This window comes from Zosterops lateralis, assembly GCF_965231275.1.
Source record: "Zosterops lateralis genome assembly, chromosome: 2".
Taxonomy (NCBI): Eukaryota; Metazoa; Chordata; class Aves; order Passeriformes; family Zosteropidae; genus Zosterops; species Zosterops lateralis.
Genome location: NC_139763.1, coordinates 28,979,103 through 29,005,565, shown reverse-complemented (window position 1 = coordinate 29,005,565; position 26,463 = coordinate 28,979,103). Strand labels below are relative to the sequence as shown.

The 26,463-nt window shown below is 36.5% G+C and overlaps 1 protein-coding gene across 1 annotated transcript in view; it reads left to right on the top strand.

Annotated features, from left to right (window-relative positions):
• NCK2 (NCK adaptor protein 2) overlaps positions 1-26,463 on the top strand; it is an 84,680-nt gene that overhangs the window by 43,160 nt on the left and 15,057 nt on the right. The window contains exon 3 of the mRNA XM_083884686.1: positions 9,153-9,394. Within this exon, the coding sequence (XP_083740812.1) occupies positions 9,169-9,394 (226 nt within the window). The 5' untranslated portion in view covers positions 9,153-9,168. The remainder of the gene's footprint in view (positions 1-9,152; positions 9,395-26,463) is intronic.

Here is a 26,463-nt window from a genome sequence, read left to right as displayed (position 1 = left end):
TAAAATTAGAGTGGTATTGCATGATTAGCAGGCCAGAACTCAGATTTGTATTCTTCTGATGTTGCAGCAGCAGGCTACCTTATAAGAGCCTGGATGGCTTTCTCTTTGTACCACCAGAGAGTTAGCAGCCTAAAGTATCTACTACTTTTCATAGAATCATAGAATATTTAGGGTTGGAAGGAACTTCTAAAGGTCATATAGTCCAATCCCTCCTGCAGTGAGGAGGGATATCTTCAAGTAGATGAGGTTGCTCAGAGCCCTATCTAATCTGACCTTGAATATTTCCAGGGATGGAACATCTTCCACATCGCCGGGCAACCTGTTCCAGTGTTTCACCACTCTCATTGTAAAAAAAAATTCTTCCTTGTATCTAGTCTAAATCTTCTGTCTTTTAGTTTAAAACTGTTACCCCTTGTCCTATCCCAACAGGCCTTGCTGAAGTTTGTCCTCACCTTTCTTATAAGCGCCCTTTATGCCATCTCTTCTCCAGGCTGAACAACCCCAACTCTCTGAGCCTGTCTTCATAGAAGAGGTGCTCCAGCCCACTGATAATCTTGGTGGCTCTCCTTTTGATCTCTCCAACAGGTCCATGTCTTTCTGTGTTGAGGGCCCCAGATCCAGATGCAGTATTCTGGGTAGGGTCTCACCAGAGCAGAGGAAAGAGGTGTAATCACCTTTGACCTGTTGGCCACGCTGCTTTTGATGCAGCCCAAGATGCAGTTGACTTTCTGGGCTGCAAGTGCTGGGTCACGTCCATGCTTTCATCTCCCAATGCTCCACAGTCCTTCTCTGTAGGGTTGCTCTCAATCCCTGCATCCCCCAGCCTGTACTTATATGGAGTTGCTCTGACCCAGGCACAGTACCTTGTACTTGGCCCTTTTGAATCTCTTCAGATGGCCATGGGCCCAGTTCTTGAGCTTGTCCGTGTCCTTCTGGATGGCATCCCATCCTTCAGTTTTGTCAGCCATAGTTTGGTGTTATATGTAGGCTTGCTGAGGATGCACCCCATCTGTGTCACAGATTAAGACATTGAACAGTGTTGATCCCAGTATGGACGCCATTTGCCACTGATCTTTGTCCATGAGAATTTTTTTTTACAAACATCATTTTATACATTATTAGATAAACATACAAAGATTTCCTTTTCGTTGAATGCTAAAATGCTGTTCTGACTCCTTAGCAGGATGGATGTGTGACTGGGTGTTTATAATATATATTCTCCTTTTTTTCTTTGTCTTTTTAAAAGATTTCTAAGCTACTTACAAGACAAAAAAAAAATTGCTCTGTTAGAGCTATGCAGAAATTCATTACCACTAAACTAGTCTTGAGGTTTCCTGTTTGCAGTTGTTCTGCAATGTGAGATACAAGGTGCCAGTACATAGCCGCAGCTGCGTTAGAGGTTGGGGTTTCAGATATGTTGTGGGGCTGGGAGAGGCCAACCTTGCCTAGCAGCTGTCAAAAGCATTTGGCTGCAGAAACAAACCTCAGCCTCACACTACTGTGCCCATAAGTGGCTGGCCATACCAAGGGGACAGTCAGGTCTGAGGTGTGTAGGTAGCAACATCAAGTTAGTACAGCTCTAAATTAGTGGTTAATTATGAGTGATTTTTTTTTTTTTTTTTTTTTTTTTTTTTGAGATACACCTGTTTATGTTAATAAGAAGTATCATCTAAAAGCCCCATCCTTTCTGTGCCTGTAGAAGGGGGCAGTGGCAGGGCTGTCCTGCCTGGGTGCACAGGCCGTAGCGCCTCTGGTGCCATTAAGTGTTGCACTGGCCTGGATTGCCCTCACCCTTTCATCTATAATTATGCCTTTCTTGTTGTTTTTTTAAATTTTTTTCCCCCTAAGTGACTTGAAAGTAAACCAAGTGCTTTTTGTGCTTTAGAACAAATGTCCTGGTGCTGCCAGGAAAGCTCATGGCAGCTACTGAACTTGCCCTTGAGTCACTCCTACATTGTGGCTTGGGCTATCCCTCAGCTGATTGTTAAATCTGTCCAGTTTGGGTGGATGGGTAGACCTAAACCAGGATCTCAAAAGAAGCTGAAAAAAATAAATAGTGAATAGCTAAAACTATAATAGCTTTGTGGATGTTTCTGATACATTGAGGTGTATTTGAACATTAAAAGTGCTTTAATTTTTCTTATTACTTTTCTATGTTAGTTAATGACAAAGAAGAAAATGGTTGTCTCTGTAAAATAATCCCATGTGTCGAAATAAGTGTTAAACTTGTTTCCTGCGTCATGTGCAGTCAACTTAATATTCTTTCTACTTCTGTACTTATTCTTTTGCTAATATTTAAATTACTGCAATGCAGTTTTAATACCATTTTTATAGTTCTTGATGAGCTGAATTTTACTTCTTTCAATATTTCCAGTTTGCATTTCTGGACTCAAGCTTATTGCTATCAGCTTTTCCTTTTCACAGAAAGGCTCAGGGAGAGGGGACACAGAAAACCTATAGAGCTTTTTACCTTGTTTTTTAACAGGTTATTTTTTTAACCAGTTCTTTTGAAAATGCTAAATTTTGAGAGTAGGTTGCAAATTGTAATAAAACATTCCTACTTTGCAGAGGATTGATTTATTGATATCTTTGTTCCCATTTATTTTTTAAAGCCTTCCACTCATCTTTGCTTTCAGTTTTGGAAAACTAACCCCTTAAAATACAGACAGCAGCATCTATTGATTGTGACTGTGTCTTCAGTTTGCACATCAAAGTAAATTAGATAATAATTACTTGCACTTACTCAGCTATCACTTTTAGTTCTGTAATCAATGCATCCTAATGAGACCTAATAGTGAAATACCCTAAATTAATTGTGAAGCTTGTGCTAAAACAGTCCACTATTTTAGGTTGCCTGGTTGTGGGGGGCTTTTTTGCTCAGGTGTTGGTTTGACACCCTAGAACCACGTAGCTGGGTGATGAATGCTTGTTCACTACAGCGATTTTAGTTAACTTCCTTTAGAAGAGAGAGAGAGAGTAGTCTTACAGTAGTTTTTGATGCAGTGACCTCTTTCTGAAGAAATGTGTCTCTTGGGGTGGGTTGACACACATTATGTGAAGTATTAAAGTGTTAAATTGCAAAAGCTGTTAGACAAAGTGGCCTTTATGTGATCCATCTCTGTTTTTCCAAGCACCAGCAAATAGCCCAAGTAACAAAGCATGGAAAGGGTTTTACTAATTATAAAAAGGGTTATAATTATAACAGCTGGTTATAATTTGGATCAGTTTGTTTATTCTTTTTAAACCTCTGCATTTTGAGATTTCCTTGTAATAGTCATTAGAAATATGTCTTTCTTGGTTTAAGTTAACTTTGGCCTTTGAATGAAGGAGGTGATATTTTCTTGTTTCTTCAAACATGTTCCAGTGGAAATGCCAAAAGTAGATCCAAAAGGTGTATTCTTTTTCACAAGTGTTTGTTTGAATTCACATTATTGGTTCTTTTTAATGCCTTCTGAGTCCTGTCTTTGTGTTAGTGTTTTACTGGTCCTCAAGAACTGAATGAAACAATTTCAAATGTAAAGATGGGGGGTTTTTAAATCTTTCTATATGTCAAAACTATTCATGTAGGCTGATGTAAGAAGGCTAACCACACACCCACACATGTAACAAAGAAAAAAAAAACTGTAGGTGAAACAATACTTCAAGTTTCCTGAAACTGTAGGCAGACTAACCAGAGATTGCATCATTGTAAACAAGAAAGCTTCAGATGAAGTGATCTAATAGAAATTATTAATTGCAGAATGCAGTAAGCACATTCAGGTACCATGAAACCAGTCTGTATGAATGCAGACTTTTTAAAATTTATTTTCTGCAACTGTATGACCTTAGAGGACCAAATATTGCCTATTTTCCATAGCTTATGAAGGATTAACCAGGTGGGCACCAGATAGCCAGCCTGTCAGCAACCAATGCTGCATGGTTCAAAACACATTGATTTTTCAGAGTTTGGGGACAGGAGGAGAGGTTGTTAAGCCTTCAAATCTTAGAGAAAGCCATGATATATCATTAGTTGATTTTCCATTCTTCCCATATAATTAACTAAATACCATGTAGTAATTATATTTTACTTAATACTGTATAGCAGTTAGGTGTGTTATGTACATCAGTGTTGTGTATAAGCCTCTGTATCAATTCTGTCCCTTTCTTTCAGTGTGTCTTAGGAAGACATCTAATTCCAGAACAGTCTATTATATCAATTGGCACTGTCTATTGTTAGAATTTTTGCTTGTTCCCTTGGTGAGGGATTAAATTCCAGGCATTACTGTCAATCATTTTTTTGTCATGTTCCTTTTTGTAAAACAAATTTTGAACAAAGAGAGCAACTGCTTCCTTTTTCACTGCATCTTTACCTTCTGTTTGCACTGTCCTAACTAACCCTGTGACATAACTGTGAGCCTTCCTCTTGGGGGCAAGAAAAAATGCTGCTTTTCTACCCACTGGACCAGGGCATTAGACTAGTCATAGTGTTAACTTGTGTCGTAGGAGAAGACTCCAGTTCAGGTGGCATGCTGATAAGAGTCCTTTCCTATTTGTTGTTGTGGGAGAAATATATTAGTTGTATATGGGGAGGGGGAGACAGTGAGGATTGAAATCCCAGCCTGGTAAAAAGAGAATGGGATCTGCATAACAAATCTTTGTATTTTGATATTTGAAATGACACCATCTGAATAAACCTTTAACATGAAGAATCATTAGTAGATTTACAAGCTTGGTCTTAAGTTCCTCTATGTTTTAAGTTTCCATCATCTCAAATATTACTTGCATGGTTCAGTTTTAAGCATGGTTTCAAAATGGCATAGGTGTTTCTTTGTTTCATTTTTTTCCCTTCCATTGCTGAGTTGTTGGATTGTTGATAGTTTATTGAACACAGCCTTCTCCTTTCTGGACTTTCTTCTCATAAAGTCATACAAAAGTTACAGTACTAGATTTTCCACCATTGTCTGCATTTATTCTGCCATATGGTTAGTTAATGTTCCTCACCTGTCTGATCAGACTTTCAGTACAGCCATAAATGTCTTGACTTTGGCTTAGTTTTTGCTCATTGCCTTCTTGGCTGGGCAATTGTTCAGTTTTTGCCCTCTCTCCCAAGGACAATTTTGTGTAGAAAAATTTTCATGTGTGCTTCTGCAATAGGGCAGCTTCCATTGAAGACAGGACTTCCCTTCCTTGCAAAACCTGCTCTGAAGGGAAGTAATGAAGTGGCTGAAAATACATGAGCTCAATCTAAGCTATATTAGTTTTAATATTTCAGAAAAAAAACATTGGTAAAATAAATCAGTTTTTAAAGACTGATAGCAGTGAAGGAATTGATGGATTAAAAGGAGTTGCAGTTGTACATTGGTATTATAAGAATTATCTTTAGAAGGTCTGGGTTGTGGAGTTCTGTTTGCTCTCATTTAATGTGGTGCCTTCATTTTGGGTTGTTTTTGGTTTTTAAGATTAGAAGTTGGATTGCCATAGAAGTAAAGCAAATGACCCTTGATATGGTAAGGTAAAAACCAGGGTCATGTGAAACAGTACTCTATGGAAAAAAGACTGTTGCATTTCATGGATTGTATGGAGGAAAGACTGTTACAGTTCCTTGGAGAAGTATTTCAGAGGTTTTCCACTGGTGCTTTTTAAAGTGTGGAATGTTGTTCTGTCAGGTAGAGAAGACAGTATTTCAGCACTAGGACTTCTGAGCATTTTGAGAAGGAACTTTCCTGAAAGTTATACATTTTTAGCAGTAATGGATTTTCATTTTCTTGATGTGAAGGAATCTTATGTTGCCATTAAAATCTTAGTGAACTGTGGTATCTTTTATTTTGCAGTATGTAAGCAGTACACTAAAGAAATTTCATGCTTTCAGTCCGTGTCAAGATTTTACGGTACTCTCAGATGCTTTGGGAGGCTGTTACTGTGTTTTCTTTTCGTTTTCCCCCAAATCTCATTGTGTTGTCTGCTTATAGTCTTTTATTTGGCACATGGCTGTGTTGCAGAAGCATTTCAAAACTATTACTTCTACAGTCCCCTTTCTGGGAAACAAATGTGTCCTTATTTACGTACTAAGAAATCTTAGCTTTGCAGATGTCACAGGAACAGACATATTGTCCTTGATGGAGACAGTCTAATGATGTAATCATAAGAAAATAGTTTTAAGACTGTTAATAATTTCCCTACATTAAAAACAAACAAAATAAAACAAAAAAGCGAACAACTCCAAAACACAAAACAAAATTCACTCCCAAAGAACAAACCTAAAACTAAAAAAATAACCCAACACAACTAAATTGTACACAGCTTTAAATGGATAAATGTTTAGCTGTGATTACATTGTGCATTTTGACTCTAAATCCTGTCTCCACTTGGGAAGGAAAGCTTGTGCTACTAAACATTTAGTAAAACCTGGACTACTTTACTTAAAGAGGTTATCTGTGAGCATGGTGCTCAGGCAACTTGGCTTCTCTATACCTGAGAAGCATAACTTGGCTTCTCTATACTTCTGCCAAAATTGCATCATGCAAGGGGTCTGCTTGTGAAATTACATCTTTATTCAGACATGTCTACATTAATGGGAATTTAAAAAATCAAGTAGCTTTGAGCATCCTGTCCTGGTGAGTTTCAGAGGACTACAGTTGAGGCTGTCAGCCCTGGTAAATAGCTTCTTCCTGTGCTTCTGTCCTTGCCCAACACTTTGGGGAAAGACTTGATGACTCTTACAATAAAAGGTCAATTCAATTTTTTTTTTTTTGTTCAGAGGTATAGGAAGAATTTAATAGTTTTTCACCAGTCACTACTCAAATAGTATTCCTAATGTGGGGATTTTTATTATTAATATGCTGTAATACTGACTATTTAAACTTGGCCTGTATTGTGAAAATAACATTTGTTGGAAGGGGGAGCCTATGTAGTGGGAACATCAACCAATTGCATTGTTGATGTCCTGTTTCTTCATGTTCTCCATGTCCCCAGGAATAGTAGGAATTGACCATTTTACAATTGCTGAGATAAAATAAACCAACTTAAATTGGAGAGATAGATTATATTGACAACACCAGCCTCCAAAACTTGTTTGATTGCAGTCCCCTGTGGCTACAACAGCTTATCGACCTGTAGTCTCTCTGTCCATTTTATGTCAGTCAGAAAGCAGGGCAGTTTATTGGAGACTGAGGTCCAAAGTTCAAGCTCTTCCTCTATCATTGTCAGATGGGATTATTGTTTTAGGGGGAAAAAATGGTTGAATAGTTACTGACTTGCTTCTTATAAAACTATCAGTTCCATTGCATAAGTCACAGCCTTTTTGAGCTGTAAGGATTGTGATTCTCAGTTATTCAAAGCATCATAAGCTTCTTTTTAAATTCGTCTTGGGGACCTCAGCCATGCAAATGCATATTTGAATAATGTTTTAATTGTTGTATGTTCTTTGTGGTTCTTGATTGGAAAATGAGAACTTAAACCTGGTCAACTCAGCTTCAGATTTTCAAAAATCATGTCCTGCCTTGGCCATGAGGGTTGATTTTGCTGGTGCTTGCCAGAGCTTCACTGTCAAATGGTTTAGCAACCATAGCTCAGGCCTATATGATGTTCTCCTGGAAACAAAATTCATGATAAGAGGAGCCTATTAATTTATAATAGGGTCCACTATTATATATCATGATTGTAAATGAAATAAGGAAAGCACTTAGTTTTCCTAGAGTAGATAAGCTGGGTTGTCTAGCATACAGTTTTCACAGTTTGTACTGTAGCTAAAGGAGAAAGTGTGTATATGTGTTTGTGTGTGTATTTATAGACTGCAGAAGGAACCCTTTTTGGAATGTAGGTGATAAATCTTACATGCTGAACAGAATTTCTGAATGAAGTTTCATTTTTAATTACCTTTCTGTTACATAAACTACTAGATATAAGAGAAGATAGAGTTGTGGACTTCCAAGACCTAGGCAACAAGGTCAAATATTACAGAAATCTTTGGGCATTAATAGTTTGAAATACTTTTGCATCTTTTTCTACTCATCTGTAGTTTAAATGAAATTTACACCTTTTATTGAAAAAAAAACCCAAAATCTGCTACATTGATTTTCAAATATGTTCTCACCTCCTACTCTTTGTCCTCCTCCACTTCCCTCTTCCCCAACCCCCATGGCAGCAATTAGAACATTTTAGGTGACTTTTCAGAATTTAGAAGGCAAAATCAACATGTCTCTGTTGGCGTTATAACATATTTGAATGTCATTGGTACTAGCGTTGGACTTCTCCTTGCACGCTATTGTGCTGCATCACATTGTTCCTGGTAATTGCTGGGATGCGTAGGAAAACGTGGAGGCATGTGGCTGTCTTTGTGCAGCTGACAAATAGCTTTGAAAAAGATTGTTCTTACAGGTAGGTAAGTGAGAGGAAGACAACTCAGATGCAGTTTTAATGGAACTCTGGATATGTTTCAGGTAGGGAAGAAATGAAATCCAGTGGGTGCTCTTTTCCACCCCCCTTAGTAATGCCTGATGCTGGAGTCTGCTGAGCTGGGATCTTCCTGGGAACAAAGGGAGAGGGAAAACTTAGAGTCAGTTTTGTGCTGCCTGCACAAAATGGTGAACAAAGGCTTGCTAAAAGACAGTACCCTCTTATGGATGGCAGATTTCCCTGCTGGCTTGTATTACTTATTGAATTATTTCTTAATTTTTCTGCTAAATAAAGATGGACAATTTTGTTTAAATGCAGAAAACTTATATATGTGATATTAGTATGAGGATGCAAAACTACTGCAGAAGGAAAAGACATTTTTGGAATGATGCTTGCTTTTTTTTTTTTTTTCCCCAGAACATGGAATGCCACATGTGGGCATATAAAAGCATACATTTATAATGCTATATGTAAAAATTAAACAGATTTTATAAATAAGCGTCTGTTAATATATATCCATATAACATTTTATATACATTCTGAGGAAGTGAATATAATACATTATGATAGAATTTACTATCGAGATATATTTCAGTGACTGAAAAACCAAGAAAAGTCATTATGACTTCCCTTATTTTTAAAAGACGGTTTTCCCTATATGGCATTCTCATTTTGCCATAGCCTTTTTCTTGCTTATTTTACAAGAATTCAAAGGAAAAAATGAGTAAGAATTATATGACATAATTTACTGAGGATAATGTTTTAATATTTTGTTGCAGAAGGACTCCATGAAAGATGACAGAAGAAGTTATTGTTATTGCAAAGTGGGATTACACTGCACAGCAGGACCAAGAACTTGACATCAAGAAAAATGAGCGTCTTTGGCTATTAGATGATTCTAAGACATGGTGGAGGGTAAGAAACGCAGCCAACAAAACGGGATATGTGCCATCAAATTATGTGGAGCGAAAAAACAGCTTGAAGAAAGGTTCTCTGGTTAAAAATCTAAAAGACACATTGGGTAAGTAAGTCCTTTTGTATTTTGGAATAAATTTAGTAGACTTGATGAGTTTGGGAATGTAATGTGGATGTAAATATTTTTTTAGCATGCATGTTTGGATTGTCTTTATGCTTAGTTTGAGGTGACATAATGGGTAGATGATTGAGGGAGGGAGAGACAGAGAGAGTGGGTGTGGGTGGAGAATCGTGTAAAAATCTGTAATGTGTTTTCTTGCATCACATCCAGAAAAAAATATATTACTCTTGTTCCAGTTTGTCAAAGGTTGTCTGTTTTCAGTGACTGAAGAACTGTGAGTTTCATACACATATCAACTGCTGAATCCTCTCCTTTCATGCCAACTCATCTCACATGAAAGATGAGGGATGTAAACTGGATAGTTCAGCATAGGTATCACAGCCAAAGCTAAATTACTTTATGAATAGGATTTTACAGTGTGGCTGTGTACCGAGCCAGGGGTTAAGTTTCTGTGGTGTGAGATGTTCTGTTGACTTTCAAATCCTGAAATATGTATTTTATACTTGCACATGTAGTCTTCACAACAGTATCTCATACATATAAAATAATCTGGCTTTGAAAAATGTTGTGTGTATTTTAAAGAAATCTATTTGAAAGTCAAGTGAATTTTTTTTTCTCTCTCTTTGATTTTTAGACTGATTAAAAAGGTTATCACTACATAGTGATAAGTCGTTGTTTTATGCCAGGAAAACCTACTAGTGGTATTTTAGGATGCTATGAATAAAAAAGAAACAGGCACATTAAAAGTGTTTTGAGGGGTTTTCTTTTGCTTCTGTTTTTGTTTTTTGCCTGTTCTTTATGAAGTCCTACATAGGGAAGATTTGTTCTGTTGCAGACTGCTGTACAAAATGACTCTTCAATAGGAAAATTAGGATTTGGGATTGGATTTAGTAGAAAGTTAAAAGGTTCACTTAAAAATTCCATGGCAATAGCTTATGTGGGAATATCCTGTGCCAAAGTTGTTTCTAACAGGTTTTGTTTCTTAGTCACTCCCTCATTACCATGTCTTCCACTGCTGAGTTGCCACAAAGTACATGGAAACTAGGGACTAGAGGATGAGTGACAGGCAAACAACATTATCATAATATTTACCATGGTAATGTTTAGTACCACAGTCCTTTCTACAGATACTCTTGGAATATACTGATTAAAGTGCCAGGAAATGTGATTATCCCTTTTCAAAGATTTGCGTGGTTAAAATCAAAGTCTCAGTTGTAACATTAAGCTCCTTTTATATAGATTTATGTTGTTTAAAATATAAATTTAATGTATACATTTTGTCTGAAAGGTACCTTAAGAAAGGATTTCAATCCTGTTGTAATACTATTTCAGGTGTTCATGTAAAATATGGGCAGTATTTGCATGATGTAAACACATTTTTATATATCTCCAACAGAAATCTATATACGTGAAGGGAATAGAAGTGTCTTCTAGCCTATGTGTGTGTTTATTTTCAGTCTTAACAAAGCTGCATGGTGCAGGGTGCTTCCCTTCACTCTGGTGATGAATGATGAAAAGGTGTGAGAAAAAAGCTCGTTGGTTTCATGGCTGAGCCATCCCTAGGTATCACATCTTCCAAGCCTCAGCCCTTTGCACACACCTGCATAGGTTTTTAACTTCTGAAGCCCTGTTATGACAAGTTACATGTTCCCTGTTCATTTCTAATGTTTTTCTCTGTGTGTTCAGCTGAGGTGGAAAGTGCCTTATGATAGTCTGGATTTTTGTGTGCTGTCACCATGCTTACCTGGTGAGCAGCCAGAGTGTAAAGCGCTTCTCAAGCTCTTATAAGCTCATACATCCTGTGACAGTGAGAAACTGCCTAAGGCATACCGAACTCACAAATGGATTCAGAGTATTCTTAACATCCAGCCAAAAGGGCTGGTGCTTAAGAGTATCCTTTTTTTAATAGTTTGGGTGCTGTGCACCACAAATCTGTACAACTTTTTAACTTTTCCTGAATCAGAGTTCTCAGCTATAGTCTTCAAGCCTTTCCTGTCTTGCTGTACAGTCATTTCCCATTCAGAACAAGCAGAGCATGTGTCCTTCCTTAGAGGATCCATTGTTTTGAGAGGCCATCAAAAATGCACTCCTCCTTTTTAAACAAAGGCTTGCAAATTGCAAGACTGATGTTTCATCTAATGAAACAGCTTTTGAAAGTTTTGCTTTGCCCAGTGAAGCAAGTTCTTAAGTTCTCTTTATACAAATATGTCTCATATATCATCATGCCTGCCTCTTCAAGAACCATGAGAAAATTCTCATTAAAATAACTCCTAACCCAGCACAGTTGGGAATGATAGTTATAAGTCTTTAAACCAAATCTGTTTCCAACTTTGATGTTGAAGCTACTGCCAAAATATCAGGTACTGAACTTAAAAAAACCCCAACAAAGTGTCACTTAATAGTCTGTCAATAATTAATCATGAATCTTGTGAAATCTCAGGAGATTTCTGCCTGGGTCAGTCTGTAGATCTGCAGCAGTCCCTGAATGCCACATATACTGATGCTTCCAGGAATCAACACTTTTATATCTCTGTCCTCTCCCCAGTTATTTTTATGAAAACTCAGACTCATATCGGCTTCCAGTGGTATACCTGCACCCCCATTCATACTTGTGTCGCTCAAGCAAATGGTTGTTCCCATGGAGATGCCCTTTTTCTTGCCTCTTTCTTAATAGATTACATTTCCTTGTGTTAAAAAACAGTTAATCTGAAAGCATCTTCATGATGCATATGATGTCACGTGTTGTCTGTGTGATTACCTGGAGCTATCTTGCCACTCTTTTGCTTATCCACAGTAATTACCAGTGCTTGATTTATATTTTTATATTCAATAAATATGAAAAGTGCCAGCCATAGTTCAAATTATGGCAGACCTCATAGGAGCTATAACTATTTAATTAATAGTTCCCCTTGTTTGCTGTTGAAGATCTGAATAGTTCATCATTGACAATCTGTGTTCTAATGAAACTTTATGCCACCAGTTATGTTGGTGTCTTGTACACAAAAACCAAATACACCACAAAAGTTTACTATCTTTACTATCTTACTAAGTTGCTTTTGTTAGGAAAACTTACACTCTTATCAGAGAATTGAGTCATGCCTATTTGATGCTAAAAACTAATTTTCCTAGAACTGTTGACTGTCATTAATTATATCTCAACCCTTGAATATTTTATCAATAGAGTCCTATCAACTTTACCCTTTTTTTGACCCACAGTTGGTGGAAGGTTAATGGACATATGGGTACTTAAAACAGGCAGTTTGATGTTTTAAAATATCAGTCCAATTTTAGCAATGTCTTAAGGCTTCTTGAATTTCCATTTTATTTTGGCATTTTTTGAAAATGGCATCAAATAAAATGTGTTCAGAGACAGCTCTCCTAAATGTGTTGGATACTTACTAAAATGCTGGTTAATGCTTTTTTAGCATATGTTCATTAAATCAGTTCCTTGTGGACTGAAAAACAGCTCACCTAAAATCTCAAATGATCCCCAGTAATTTCTGAAGAGATACTTCAGAATCATCCTATGCCTTTTTCAAAACAATAGCCTTTTCTACACCATTCACTTTGTCTTCACCTTTTTAAGGTCTTGCTCTATTCTATTGTATTGTCTTTTAGTCCATATATCAGGGAATTTTCCATAACTTTTAACTTTCCTTAAATGACTTGGAGAAACTTTGGGTCTTGTAATTCTTCAATTGGTGTATGTCTGGTTTTGTCATTTTTCTGTTTGATGTATACTCCTTGTGTCTTCTTAAATCTCTTTCTTGAGTGAGGTCTAATGAATACTCAGCTACAGTAGCCTAGTTTTAATTACGGAAATATAGTGTATAGGCCACCTATTGAGTATTTTAAATGATTCATCTTCTCATTGCCTTTTTTGTCTTAACTGAGTGATAACTGCAAGTAAAAAGTTAATGGTAATTTGGCCATTTCAAATTGCTGTCTTCTGTTTGCTCATATTGAATAAAATCTGGTAATTACTGCTATTCTTAAGGCAAAAGCCAGCTTCCATGCCTGTGATTAAAATTTCATCTTCATTCATTATAACGAAGTTTAAAATAGTTTCCTTTCTTTTGCAGGGAGGGCATTTTCTATACATTTTGCATGTCTTACTAAGCAAGAGACCTCCAGCATGCATCTTTTAAACTGTAATATTCTGTAATATAATTCTTCCCATGTGCTGGGGGGGGTGGAAAGGAATTCCCATATCCATTTGGTCGGAGTGGGTGTTTGCCAGCACCACCCCCAGAGCTGCCTCTGAGTGCAACTCCGCGGGTTTCCCCTTCTGCAGCAAAGATGATCTATGCCTGCTGGCTCATCTCTGTCATGCCAAACAGAAACCTTATCTGAAGGAAGCCAAAATAATTGAGAAGTCAGTTGTTTGTGTACTCAAAATAAAACTTCTACATTTTTTCCATCCCTTTGCAAGTCATTTTCCTGGCAGCAGCACAACTCCCCAGGCAGCAGCGTGCCATGAGTGACTGAAGCGTGTGATCCAGCAGCAGGGTGACATTTTCATGGGAATCCATGATTTTCTGAATTCTACTGCTTTTTGCTTCACAACCAGTGCTGCATATAGGCTTTTATCAGAGGTTTCTGGTCTTATTCCCTTTAGTGAACCACTACGTAAGAAACCTTGGGGACATTTTTACCCTACTCTTGGTGTGGGTTTTTGAACAGATGCCCTGCAAAAGAAAAAGGTTTAACAAAATGGGTATTGAAAGGGAGATCGGACACCAAGAATACAGGAGAGGAGTTCACAATTCTGTAGGAACAATAGAAATGGATGAGCTTTGGTGGTGATGGCAAATAGCAGTAACCTTGATAATATTTCACATAATATTTCATGTTTGGGTTGCATGAGAGACATTTTAAATGGCTCTTTTATTAAGTTTCTGGAAACTTGCAAAACTTTTCAGTAACTTTTTAGTTATAATTCACTCAGTATGGCAGATTCAGAAACTAAGAATTGCCAAGTGAGATGTAATGTAGAGAAGACAGTTCTTGCTTGCATCAGTGTTCCTAGCAGTAATTTCCGAAGTGTTATGAGCATCCAGGAGTATTTCCTGTGTTCGTTAACCCCTGTGGCGTATGTCTACCAGAGTCAGTCTGTAGATCTACAGCAGTCCCAGAATGCCATATATAGTGATGCTTCCACGCATCAATAGTTTTATATCTCTCTCCTCTCCCCAGTTATTTTTATGAAAATGCTGGGGGTTTTTTTCAAATTTATAACTTCATATTACATACGACTTCTCCATTTGAGAGCTACTTAGTACCACTTTCTCGGTGCTCATTTGGAAATTGACTGGGAAGTTAGCCCTTTCTTCTTTGCAGAGTCGCTGCCTAGTAAGAAGCAAAAATGAGGAATTGGTCCTTCTTTAATGCAATGGTTTTTTAGCAATGGAAAACTGTTCCTCTTTACTGTTGGTTAAGAGGCTTGGTGTACTTCCTTTTTGCATACAAATATTTCAACTCAGATTTAAACAATTACCATCAAAGTTCTGTATAACATGATTATGAAATCTCATTCTCTATAAGTTATCAACCTTTATGTTCTGGTGTGTGTTATTGGTCTTTTTTGTTTTGTTTTGTTTTGAGGACTTTTTCTTTTAAAAAATATATTAGTGATGTGATTTTGGTACGATATGTGTGGCAGATTTAATTGTATAAGGTGGTATTTGACATTCATCAGATTGCTTCTAAATCTTGTTTTAAGTATTGAAATTTGATTACTAAAGTCTTTTACTGGTGAAGGTTTGACTCGATGATATGATATGACTCTAACATTGTGGATTTTAGCTGAATATTTTCCAGTTATTCCACACTAATTTTTAAAAGGGCAATCATAAGAAGTATGCACAGTATTTTTAGCACAGTCAGAGCACTAAATTGAGTCTTCAGTGCTCTTTGCTTGATGAATTTGCTTGTTTATCAGTGACCTATCTGAGCCTCACCTGCAAGATCACACAAAACACATTAAATTGGTAATAGAACCAAGTACCGGTTTGAAAATATTTCTGTTAGTTCTTAATTAGTTATTTCCAATTCTGGTCTTCTCTGGACACCATAAGGGTATAAAATTTGCTGCAGAATGAATTAATGGTGTAAATAAAAATAAATAGGGTATCACTGTATAATGGGTATATTGTTGTATAGCACAGCCTCTTAAGCCTTATAGCTCATGTTAATAAAAACAGGTCTACCTTACAAGACAAACTGAAGTTCTTTTAATCTCTTTAGAACTTTAATTTCCCAATGTTTTTGGCCTTGCTTGTCACAGACCTGTGAGAAATTCTAGTCTTTCCATTCAAAAACCAGCATTTAATAAAGTTTAAAAAATAAAAAACTTCTTAAAGTATAGAACTACTTGTCAAATTATTTATCACATATAAAAATTCCTAAGAAGGAATTACATTAAGTTTTTGTTTAGCCAAACATCTCTAGCTGAAATTAGTGATAAAATCAATCTCCTCATAGAAATTCAGCAAAAATGAAGTATTTTTTCTCTGTCACTTATTGTTGCTTTGAAGCTTTCTAGCTTGTCAGAAAATGTGTGCATGGCAGTAGTGGCATGTCTGTTGTGTCTCTTGGAGGATTGCATGAGGGAATTTAAGTTCAAATTTAGGGAGAGGAACTAGAGGAAGTGTTTATATGCAGCACATACTCTTGCTCAATTTCCTAGAATCCTAAAATAGCTCATTTCATGGTTGAATTTGGTCAACAGAAGCACTTTCTCTGCTGTGCTTCATCCTGCTTTGTAGTTGCATTGCTCAAAGTAAGCATGTTTGTTTGTGAGATAGTGTGGCAACGGTGGTGACTCTTCACCAGTGATGAAATTGAGGAGAACATGGTTTTGTGGTAGTGAGAGCAGTGATGGGAACTCCTTTTAGGTGTGGTGTCTTTAGTTTCAGGGGAAAAATGAGCTGACACAATTGTATTTCTTCCGTGTTCACAGTAATAATAGATGATTGTGGTTACATAGATTGCTGTGAAAGGAGAAATGGGAGATGTTCACAATGATTTCAAAACACAGGGAAGAGATTTCTTCCATTCCTATGTAGAGCACATGGAGTTAGGTGCTGGCAGTGCTGATGCTACTGGAGTGGAGGCAGATGATTAGTATAATATGTAATTGAAATACTTTACTACTTTCTGGAAATATGTCTGCCTCACAATCAACATTAAAACTTAGACTTAGTTAAGGTAGCCATTTTTACTTTATTGATGGTCTTTGAAGATATGGAGACATAATGACAGTAGTTTTGCATATGAAAAATAACATAAAAATACACTGGTGACAGGGTAGGGTCTGCTTTCTCACTATCAATTAGATACATAATTGCACAAAATATATTAATTTTGAATTAATGTTACTATAAAATGTTAAAATATTTATCTAAAATGCAAAACAAACTCAGGAATTTATGATTTTAGACCTGTCATACACTTGCAAACATTTAAATAATTTTAATATCCATATCAACTGTGTTCACTGAAAGTAACATTAAAGGAATCCAAGTCTCTGCTTGGTGGAACTAAAATCAGACTTTCTAAAAAATACCGTGTTGTAATTTCTAGAGAAACATCTGCTTGAGAAGGAAAAAATCTGAAGTTGCAGAGCAGACTAATGCAAAACAAACAAACAAAATCGCAACAAAAATGAAACACAAACTTCATTCCTTTTAAAGAGCTGAAAGCAAAGAATTTCTGTGAATATTCTGGAGAACTCATGGTACAGAATAATACTTCCTTCATTGCTTGATAAGAATTTCTCTGCTGGATGTATGTACTAGGCCCTTTACCTGCTCCAAAGTGAAAAGCCAAAAGCAGCAGTGAATGCAAAGCCTGAAGCTTGTTGCAGTGCTAGCTTTAATGGTTCAGGAGTTTGTTTTTTTCAGTTTACAGTTGTAAATATTGTATTGTGTTGAAGTTCTAGCTTTATTGGGGTAGATCATTTAAAAATGCTGCTTCAAGGATTTAAAACAAATATATAATGGAAACCATGATGTGTGCTACTTTTCAGCAGATTTTTCTACTGTGATGATTGCAGTAAAATATTGCAAGGCTGAAGGAATAAAGAAATCTTCCTATTTTTAGTATAAACTGAGTAAATAGTTCATTGGATTAGAAATTTTATCTAATAGGTATACTTTTTCTAAAAGTATAAAAAGTATAAAATTTTATCTAATTTCATCTAATAGGTATACTTTTTCCCCCTTTCCCATGCAGAATATCTGTGTGTGCTTGAAGGTACATTGACATTTACAGATCAAAGAATGAGCCTTTATTTTATTCATAATTACGTGTGAAAAGATGAAAGGATCACCTTAACTCAGTGTGGCTGTGCGTATTGATGTCTTTGGTATTAGTTGCCTCAATTGTCACCTTGGAGTACCCTTGGTTTAGCCCCTCTCTGAGCCAGTTATGTTTTAACCTGTAATGTCTGGCCTTAGAGCAAGTCCAAAAATTAGCTCCCAAGGTAGTTTAAAAGCTCACTGTTAAAGAGAGTGACTACATTGCCGGCAGCTCTTCCTACACCCTGTTCCAGCTGTGGAGGCAATCTTTTACTTTCTTAGCATTAAAGTTTTGTGTCTGAACCCTCAACTCTTTTGATGTTTCATTTGTTACATAGAATAAAATACTTCAATCATTCTGATAATTATGTCTCTTCTTCTGAAGCAGTGAAAATAGAGTATGTTTTTTTTTTCCAGGTACTGTCTTGTACTGGCTTCATTGCATAGTGTTCCCTTCTTTCTTCCTTTCCCTCGGGTTCCTGGGAGAGCCGAAGTTGGCTGAGGCAGCAGAACTGGGGCTGCAGTGTGGGTCACTGCATTGTACCTATCTGGGTTGGGCTTTTGCCATAAGCACACATTTATAGGGTATTTGTATTTGTGTGCTCCGCATACTGTCATCCCCCTTGGCTTCACGTCCTAGCACGTGAAGGTGGTAGCAGAGAGAAGAAACAGATGACAGTAGCTGAGGTATTAGAGGTACTGTGTACCTTGTTTGGTGGGTGGAGCTGGGTCACCGTCCTAAAGACCAAACTAAGGTAACTGGCAAAAATCAGTAACCAGTGTGTACTCTGGGGGACACCATTTTCCAAGGAATAACAGTGACTCAAAGGACCAGACATTTTTCAATACAGAGATGGTGGTGGCTGTTCTTCTTTCTCCCACCTTAGAATCATTGGGGAATTCTTTTCCTTCAGATGTGACTACTTCCTTCAATATGCAACCTTAAGTAATTCTTTCAATATTACTGGATGGATCTCTTTTTTTTTGTGGGTGGCCTTGGGCTGTCTTCAGGTTTAATGTTCTAGGGTCTTTTTAAGTATTAATTTGTTTCTTTTTCTCTGCTTGTTTCCACTTGAGTTCCACTGCTTTCTGTTTCTCAGGTTTTTTGAAGACCTGAACAATAGGTGGCTATTCTGTGACATGTTCTCATACCATGCAAATAGAATTTGTAAATTAGCATTCACACCAACTGGGCTTTGTCTTAGAATATGTAAGGAAAGGTTTCTTTCTATTTCTGAGTCTGAAAAGTGTTTTGTTTTGTGGAGTCTTTCCATGAAACAGGAATTGACATGCATGGAGTGTATGTAGACATAAAGCACAAAGTTGCAGTGCTGGAGAGGATGACCCCCTCCGTTGTTTTAAGGGGAAAGGTTCCACCACAGATGGCTTTTTTTGAGAGTTTCTTCAGTGGTGAATGTGATTGTTTACTGACAAGTTATTTTTGTGGTCTCAGCAAGTTCTTTTGGACAGACACCACTCTTAATGACTGGTCAGCTTGGACAGATGGACTTTTAAGGGTGGTCTTTCTAATAGATGACTATTCGTTAGCTGTATTTTGCACTAGAAGTTGATTTTGGCTATAGACTGTAAATTGTATGCAGTCATTGCCACCACTCCTGTTTGCAGTCTTTGGGATTTTGTAAATTAAAGGAAATGGAAAATGAAAGAAAAGAGAAAGGAAAAATGTATTTTGATGTGTTGGAAACATCATTCTTCTTGTACATGGGCTCTACCGGTTTGCTAACCAACTTGTATGATACTTAAATTGTTCATTCAGGAAATTGTTCTCCAGAACAGGAGATAAATATATTACTTTACTTTGAAATTCATTTTATATGTCTTCTATTTGAGACCAAGACAGCTGTTATCCTGTTATATAGAGGATTTAAAATTCCAAGACCACTTAAATTTGCCTAGTGAGTCTTCTACTTCATTTTGCCACTGGGGTAAGAACATACATGTTGCAGTTTATGGAGACCTCCAGGGCGTGTGTTTGTCACATCTGTCCCTATATTACATGTTTATAATTTTAACCTTTTCCTCTAAAATGTTCTGGGTACAGAAAACTCTGATACTAGAATTTGAGTATATCTTTCCTAATCACAAATAGGTATGTGTAGCACAGTGTAAATTACAGGAATTAATGCAGTTGTTGTTTTTAATATAGTTGTTGAGTTGATTTCTTTACAGAAGGCTCCAGACTGAATAGTGTTTGATGCATGGAAAACTTCAACGCTGCTTTTTCCTGTATTTAAAAAGCAGTGATAAAGCATCCTGGTTGTCGAAATGTCAGAGTTTCACTTTGACATTTAGAGAAGAGTTTCCATTTTCTGATTTGTTCTAGCGTGGCTTTTTTTTGCTATTGAGCTTCTTAGACAAGATACAAAAAGTCATTAATTGAGCTGTAAAGCTTCATTTCTGTATCACAAATGCAGTTGAAGATTTCTGGAATTTATAGCAGTGTCCTTTAAAGAATGCTTTTGATGGATATGTTGCTTCTAAAACACTATCCCATATGGATCTTAGCCTTTGAACATTTTCTTGGAAACTGCTAGTGTAGGTGGAGGGGGAGAAGAAGTGGGAGGTTGCAGTCTGAAAATGTGCAGAAATGTTTGATTTTTCTTTCCGTGTAACAGAAGAAACTTTGGTCTGCTGAATTTCTCAGTAATAAAAAAGCAAAGACAAGTTAATTTGAAATTATAAAAGTAATAATAAATAACAGAACTACATCAATGCCTGATTTGAATATTCCAGCTGACAAGAAGTTGTGTTTAGCTCTGTACTGAGTGGATGAATTACTTAATTTACGTTGCATTATGGTGAGGTTTTTTTCTGAAGAATTTTCCTGAAAAGTTAATTGCTTCTTTCTTAATACAATTTTGGTTTATTTAAAAACAGACACTACACTTTGCACTCTTATTAAATGTATGCATAAATATGCAATATAATTCATTGTCATAACATTTAGAGATGAATAACTTATTTGTTAAACAAGAAAAGATCATTGTTTTTAGCTGCATCTGTATGAAGTCAGATGGAATTGCAATTTTGTTAGAATACTCAAGAAAAATAGTTTTAGATACCTTAGGGAAAATTGGCTAAAATATCAAAGAAATGTTACTTCTAAATAAAAGTTAATTTTGAGAGATTTGCTTGTTTCTGTTGCATCTAACAGAAAATACTAGATTAGTAAATTGAATGAAAATTTCTTGTTGCCTTGTCTTTGAAGACTTTTAAAACGAGGAGAGCTGTTCCGTAAAATTTGATTGAATGTTTATGGAAACTGAAACATATCTCAATTTCAGCTGAAATTTATTTCTTAACTTTTTATGTAACTCTGACATTATCAGCAGTTATTTTAATTTTTTTTTCTGGGTATTTATATTGGAAGTTCTCCTAGTTCATTTATTTGACTTCCTCAAATTTATCAGCCCCAAACTTGTTTATCTTGAATCTTTCAGCTCTTAAATGGAAGTTGTTTAAAATATAATAAGGTTAAATTTTTCAGCATTTGGGAGTGCTTTGTTTCAGTTTGAATTGTAATGGGGTTATTTTTAAAGAACAAAAGCCATTGCCGTAAAAAAATGGTTAAAATGAAAATATTTCCATTAAAATTGTACTGTACTCATGTTCTTTTTGTGGCTTCTGTGATTGTATGGGGTTCTTTGGGGTTTTTTAATAACGGTAAAGCAAGTGGAACTGTTAAAAGCATTTCACTCTAGAGGGAGGGTGCCTAAATTAAAATGCATTAAAATTAATATGAAAAATTTTACAAGTAATTGCTTTGTTGTTTGGGGTTTTTCTTGTTGTGGTTTATTTTTTGTTTGTTTGTTTGGTTGGTTTGTTCTTGGGGTTTTTGGTTGTTTCGGGGTTTTTTTGGTTTTGTTTCTGTTTTTTTTAATTCAGAGAGTAATGGTCAGTATTTTTTAAAAAAATTTTAATTACTGGGTAATTAATATTTCCCATGAAAGATCTTTTTTTAAATTCTTTTTTTTTCCCCCATAAATTAATTTTCAAATATTCATGTTAAGTTTAAAACCCATACTATGACAGCCTGTATGAGAGTTGTGGATATACATATGTCCTTTTCAGCTCTAGTATAATTTTCTGTGTTTTGGTTAGGTGATGCAGCATATTTTAGTTTTTTAATTGAGAAAAAAAAGCTTGTTATATTTGTAAATAGACTATGAAAGAGAGTACCTGTTGGTATTTGATGCACTATTAATTCAAGGTATCTATTTTTAGTGACTCTTGCTCAAGTTACTTTTTTCCCAATTTACAGCTTTGTAGTAATATATAATAACTGATCAAAAACTAATTCCAAACATAAAGTTTGAATACATTATAGAAAAATAAGTTCTGACTTGTTATGATAAAAAAATCTATTAAGATATGTAAATATGGCAGTAGATGAAAGTGTACAAATAGTTGACTTTCTAATTCCCATGGGGAGAACTAACAGCTTTACTCAGCAGCATCCATTTTTATATTTCCAGTGGCATATTTAGGCTTAAAACTCGCTTCTCCAACATTGATACAGGATATTTGAAGAACAACATTTAATAGAACTCTAGTCTCTTAAAGAGGAAGTAGTTTTCAAAACTCAGTTGTATTGAGACACTTTTGTTGGTTTTGCAGTATATTCTATAGTTTAAAGGTTGCTTTTGGAGGAGATTGTCCTTCCTTAATTGTTCTTGAGATTTGAATTAGAAGCAATTGGAGGATTCTTAAGGAGTTGTATCTATTGTATTTAGTAGTATTTGGTCTTTTTCACTGAGTTCTGAACTGAGGAACGCTGTTGAATTTGGTATTGAATTGAGAAATTATGAGAAATTTAGTATTGCAGTTATGACTTCTCAAAGCAATAGTTTTCTTATATTACAATGTTTTTCTGAAAGGGTTTTTGGGTTTTTTTGTCCTGTGATTTTGATTTGATGTGGAGGTAAGCTGAAAAAAAATCTTTGCTAATCATTTGTATATTAAATTACATATTAAAATCAGAGAAGGTTTTACAAAAGGTAGGTTGGGAGAATTCAGATGACACTGACTTGCCAACAATATCTCAGAAATTGTCATTTGGTCTGAATAATGATTTTTGTGTATGGAAGAGGAAAAAGTAGAAAAGACAGTAATATCAAATCAAAAGACAGTAATAGCAAATCAACTTTAAAAAAAATCAGGTATCAAATAAACTTAAAATTTCTTCAAAAAAGAAATACAACTGTATTTAGTCTACAGTTGAGCTACATACAAGATTTTGAAAATATAGTGAGCAGTCTTGGGAAGGGGATGCTAGAGAATTTGACTGCAAATACTTTTAATGTTTGGTTCATGTTTTTCTTAAGTAAAACCTAACTGTGAGTATGGATAAGCCTGTGGAGATGTTTTTTCATCTCTGGGGATGATCAAATGCAGTTAAAATACAAAATGTGGTCACTCACAAGGACACCAGCTTGCAGGAACATGGAATGACTTGTCAAATAAAACTTTGTAAAGTTAGGAAGTGGCCTGTTTTGTAAACAGGCTTGTTCTAGTACAGGTATTGTGGAATATTAAACTATAATTAGCAAATGGAATACAAGCTTATACTAGTGGCAAAAAATCCCTTTTTATGCAAGTGTTACATATGTGTTTGATAAGGTATGTTTTAAGATCATGTTTTAAATATAGTTAAACTTGTTTATCCTGTGAACCAATTTTCGTAGAAGCCGTAGCTGTGCAACCTTGTTTCAGTGCCATCGCTGAAGGCAGAAGAGAGAGGAATCCTTTTCTATTTAGCAGGAGAAGGCTGGGCATTTGGGGCCTCTGTGCTGACAGGCAGCCAAGCTTTGGCCCAGGAGTGTAGCCAGCAGGGCAGGAGACACACGTAGGGGTAGGGGAACTGGCACTGTCCCAGCGTTGGGCCAGAGGAAAATGACCAGAGGGAAATTCCACCGCTCTGAGCTTTGGGGCTTGGAGGAGTTCAAGGCATTTCCTAGGGAAGTCTAAGGAGGATGAGGTGGGAAGGCTGGAAATGCTATGAGGAGAGGAATTGGAGGTGCAGTCTCGAGGACCTTATAGCTACAATGGAAAGGCTGTCTCAGGGACAAGCTGGTAATGAAGGGGTGCTTGCACAATGGAAACTTAAGTGACAGGAAGCAAATTCATAGGAAACTGATCTTCAGCCTGCTGCTCAAAAAAACAAGCTATTCTTTAGAGCCACAGCTGAGCTAGGGAAGGAAGGACAGCACATAGTGATGCGACACATTTCTGAGTTTCCCTGGGACTAACTGTGGGGCCAGAGGATTTCTTTCACTGCTGAGATAAGGAGGATTTACAGTGGGTCCCTTCTGTGGAAATGTTGCTACCAGTTGATTTTTTTTTGTTTTGTTTTGTTGGGGTTTTTTGTCTCTGTAATATACAATAGTGTTACTTCCTACAAATTGCAGTAACAAAACAAGTTCTCTGTTGCTTTGCAATGCTTTGCAATCCTTCCACACTTTTCTTCTCACTTGAAAGCAAATCTCTTGCTTTAGATTACTCCTTATAACAACTATTTGTGTTACAGATGAGCTGTAACCAATGAGTCAGAATAGGAGAAGTACAGTTGTAGTATATAGATAGATAGATTAGTAGATAGGTTTTCATTAGAACAAAGACAATAAAACATGCTAAAACTATGACTGGAATTGCAAGTATATTCAACTCCAAGTGCTTGAATGTTTTGTTTTCCATGAAATCCTTTTTATGGGTTTCATTCCATTCGGACATAATAAGGATCCCCTTACAAATAGTAGAAAGTGAACATTTCATTTAGTAAAATGGTAGTGTTTGCTTTTCTAGAGATGATTTATGTAGATTGTACTTTTCTTTTTTTAATGGAGTTGTGTTTTTTGTTATAGATGCATATACAAAGTTTATAATTGTCCTAACTTTATTCTTGCTTAGCTGTGATGAGCCATCTAAACTGTATTTTTAGACTTTCCTAAGGAAATGAAGCTTACACTAGTCATGCTGTCACAGTCAGCTGTCATAGTCCGTCCATCTGTCCATCCTTGATAACTCAGCCAATTTTAGGCAATCTTGACAGACTGGCAGAGATAAACTAGTTTTTTCCGAGTCTGTGCCTGGGAGAGTCATTGCTGGTGTCCCTCACTGGAGAAGAAGGCAGAGCAACCCCAGCTCTTTGCTCAGTCCAGGCAGGGCTGAAAGGCACAGGGGTACCAAGCACTGTACTTGACTGGCCAGCCCAACAAAGGTAGGGAGGAGGGCAGCACCAACGGGAGATGGAGTATGCTTTGGAGGCATTTTGGAGACGGCAGTGGGGAGCTAGAGATATAAGAAGGACCTGGGTCTGTGAAAACAGTCATATGGTAGGGGGTCTTACAGGAGATGCGAAGGATCTTACAAAAGTTCCTGTGAATCTTGCAGGAGATGCGAAGGAAGAGGAGGAATAGCTCAGCAGGAGGTATAAAGAGAAAAACAGGGAACAGATTTCCTTCATTCTGCTCATGGAACAACTTGTTTCCTCTTCAGTAATGGACACAGTTATGAATGTTGCAGCCTCACATAAGAAATGATTCTTAGATAATGTGCATGCCCTTCACTGTGCCTGACTGCAGATGGGTCTTTGAATAGTTTGTTCCTTTGGTCAAACCAAATGGAAAGTCTTCGGTGCATATTGCTGCTATTCCAAAAGGTTAATCATCACCATGCTGTTAGCCTTAAAAAGTTTGTTCACATGAAGTGTTAAGCTTAAACTGAAGAACTCCAATAGAGTTGATAGAAATAAGAAGTTTTGCTATGGATTTTTTTTGGGATTTTTTTCCCCACATTTGTAATGATTTATATTTAATGGGCATGATAGGAAGCAACATTTGAAATGTCAGATGCACCGTTGGAAGGTCTGTGGAAAAAAAAGGGAATTTATGAAACTCCAAATGAAAGAAAGTGCTTGAATGATAACTTTTTCCTAAATATTTAGATACCTTCATCAGATTTCAGAGGGGTTTTTTGAGAAATTTTGGAGTTTTACCTGTTTGTCAGCAGGTTTTTTTTCTAGATATTTAAGTTTATGGCATTTTCTTGTCACACTACATCCCCATTTCTCACAGTTATTTCTGTGCTCTGAGTTTCAACTAGTTAGTTTCAACCAGCTACTTCACCATCTATTGCTTTTTTCATTAGCTCTTTTGCTGTAATTCCAAGAAGTGAACTGTGTATCTTCATTAGTGAGCTGATAAAAGCCTAAGTTTTTAATCTGGAAGGTTCAGTCTCAGTGGAGGACTTTATGTAGAGTGAATCTATTGAAATACAGTTGCTTGTTTTCCATGAATTTATAACAAGTAATTTCCCCCTTTTCTTAACAGAACGACCCTTAAGTTGTGTTTGTTTATATCACTGTAATTTAATGCTCATTAGTTCTGAAACATCCTTGTCTTTTTGGTTTAAAATGATCTCCAAACTGATGAAAATTTCCAGTCTTGGCAGAGATCAGAGCCTGCCCAGCTTCTGATTAGTGCTCGCTTGTACACTCTTTTCCTGTGATTGTCTCCCCTAGTACAATAAACTGTCTCCCTCATTTTGCCTGATAGTGCAGCCACTGGCTCTTGGCTGAAGTGATGTACTTAGAATGACATTAGGATGTAGCAGGCTCCAGCAGGAAACAAGGCCCTGCTGGGGAAGGTCAGGAAACATTTTAAGATCATCAGAATTTTCTGCCATCTTCTGAGACCATAAGACCATGTATTAATTAATGTATTTAACCCTTCTAGA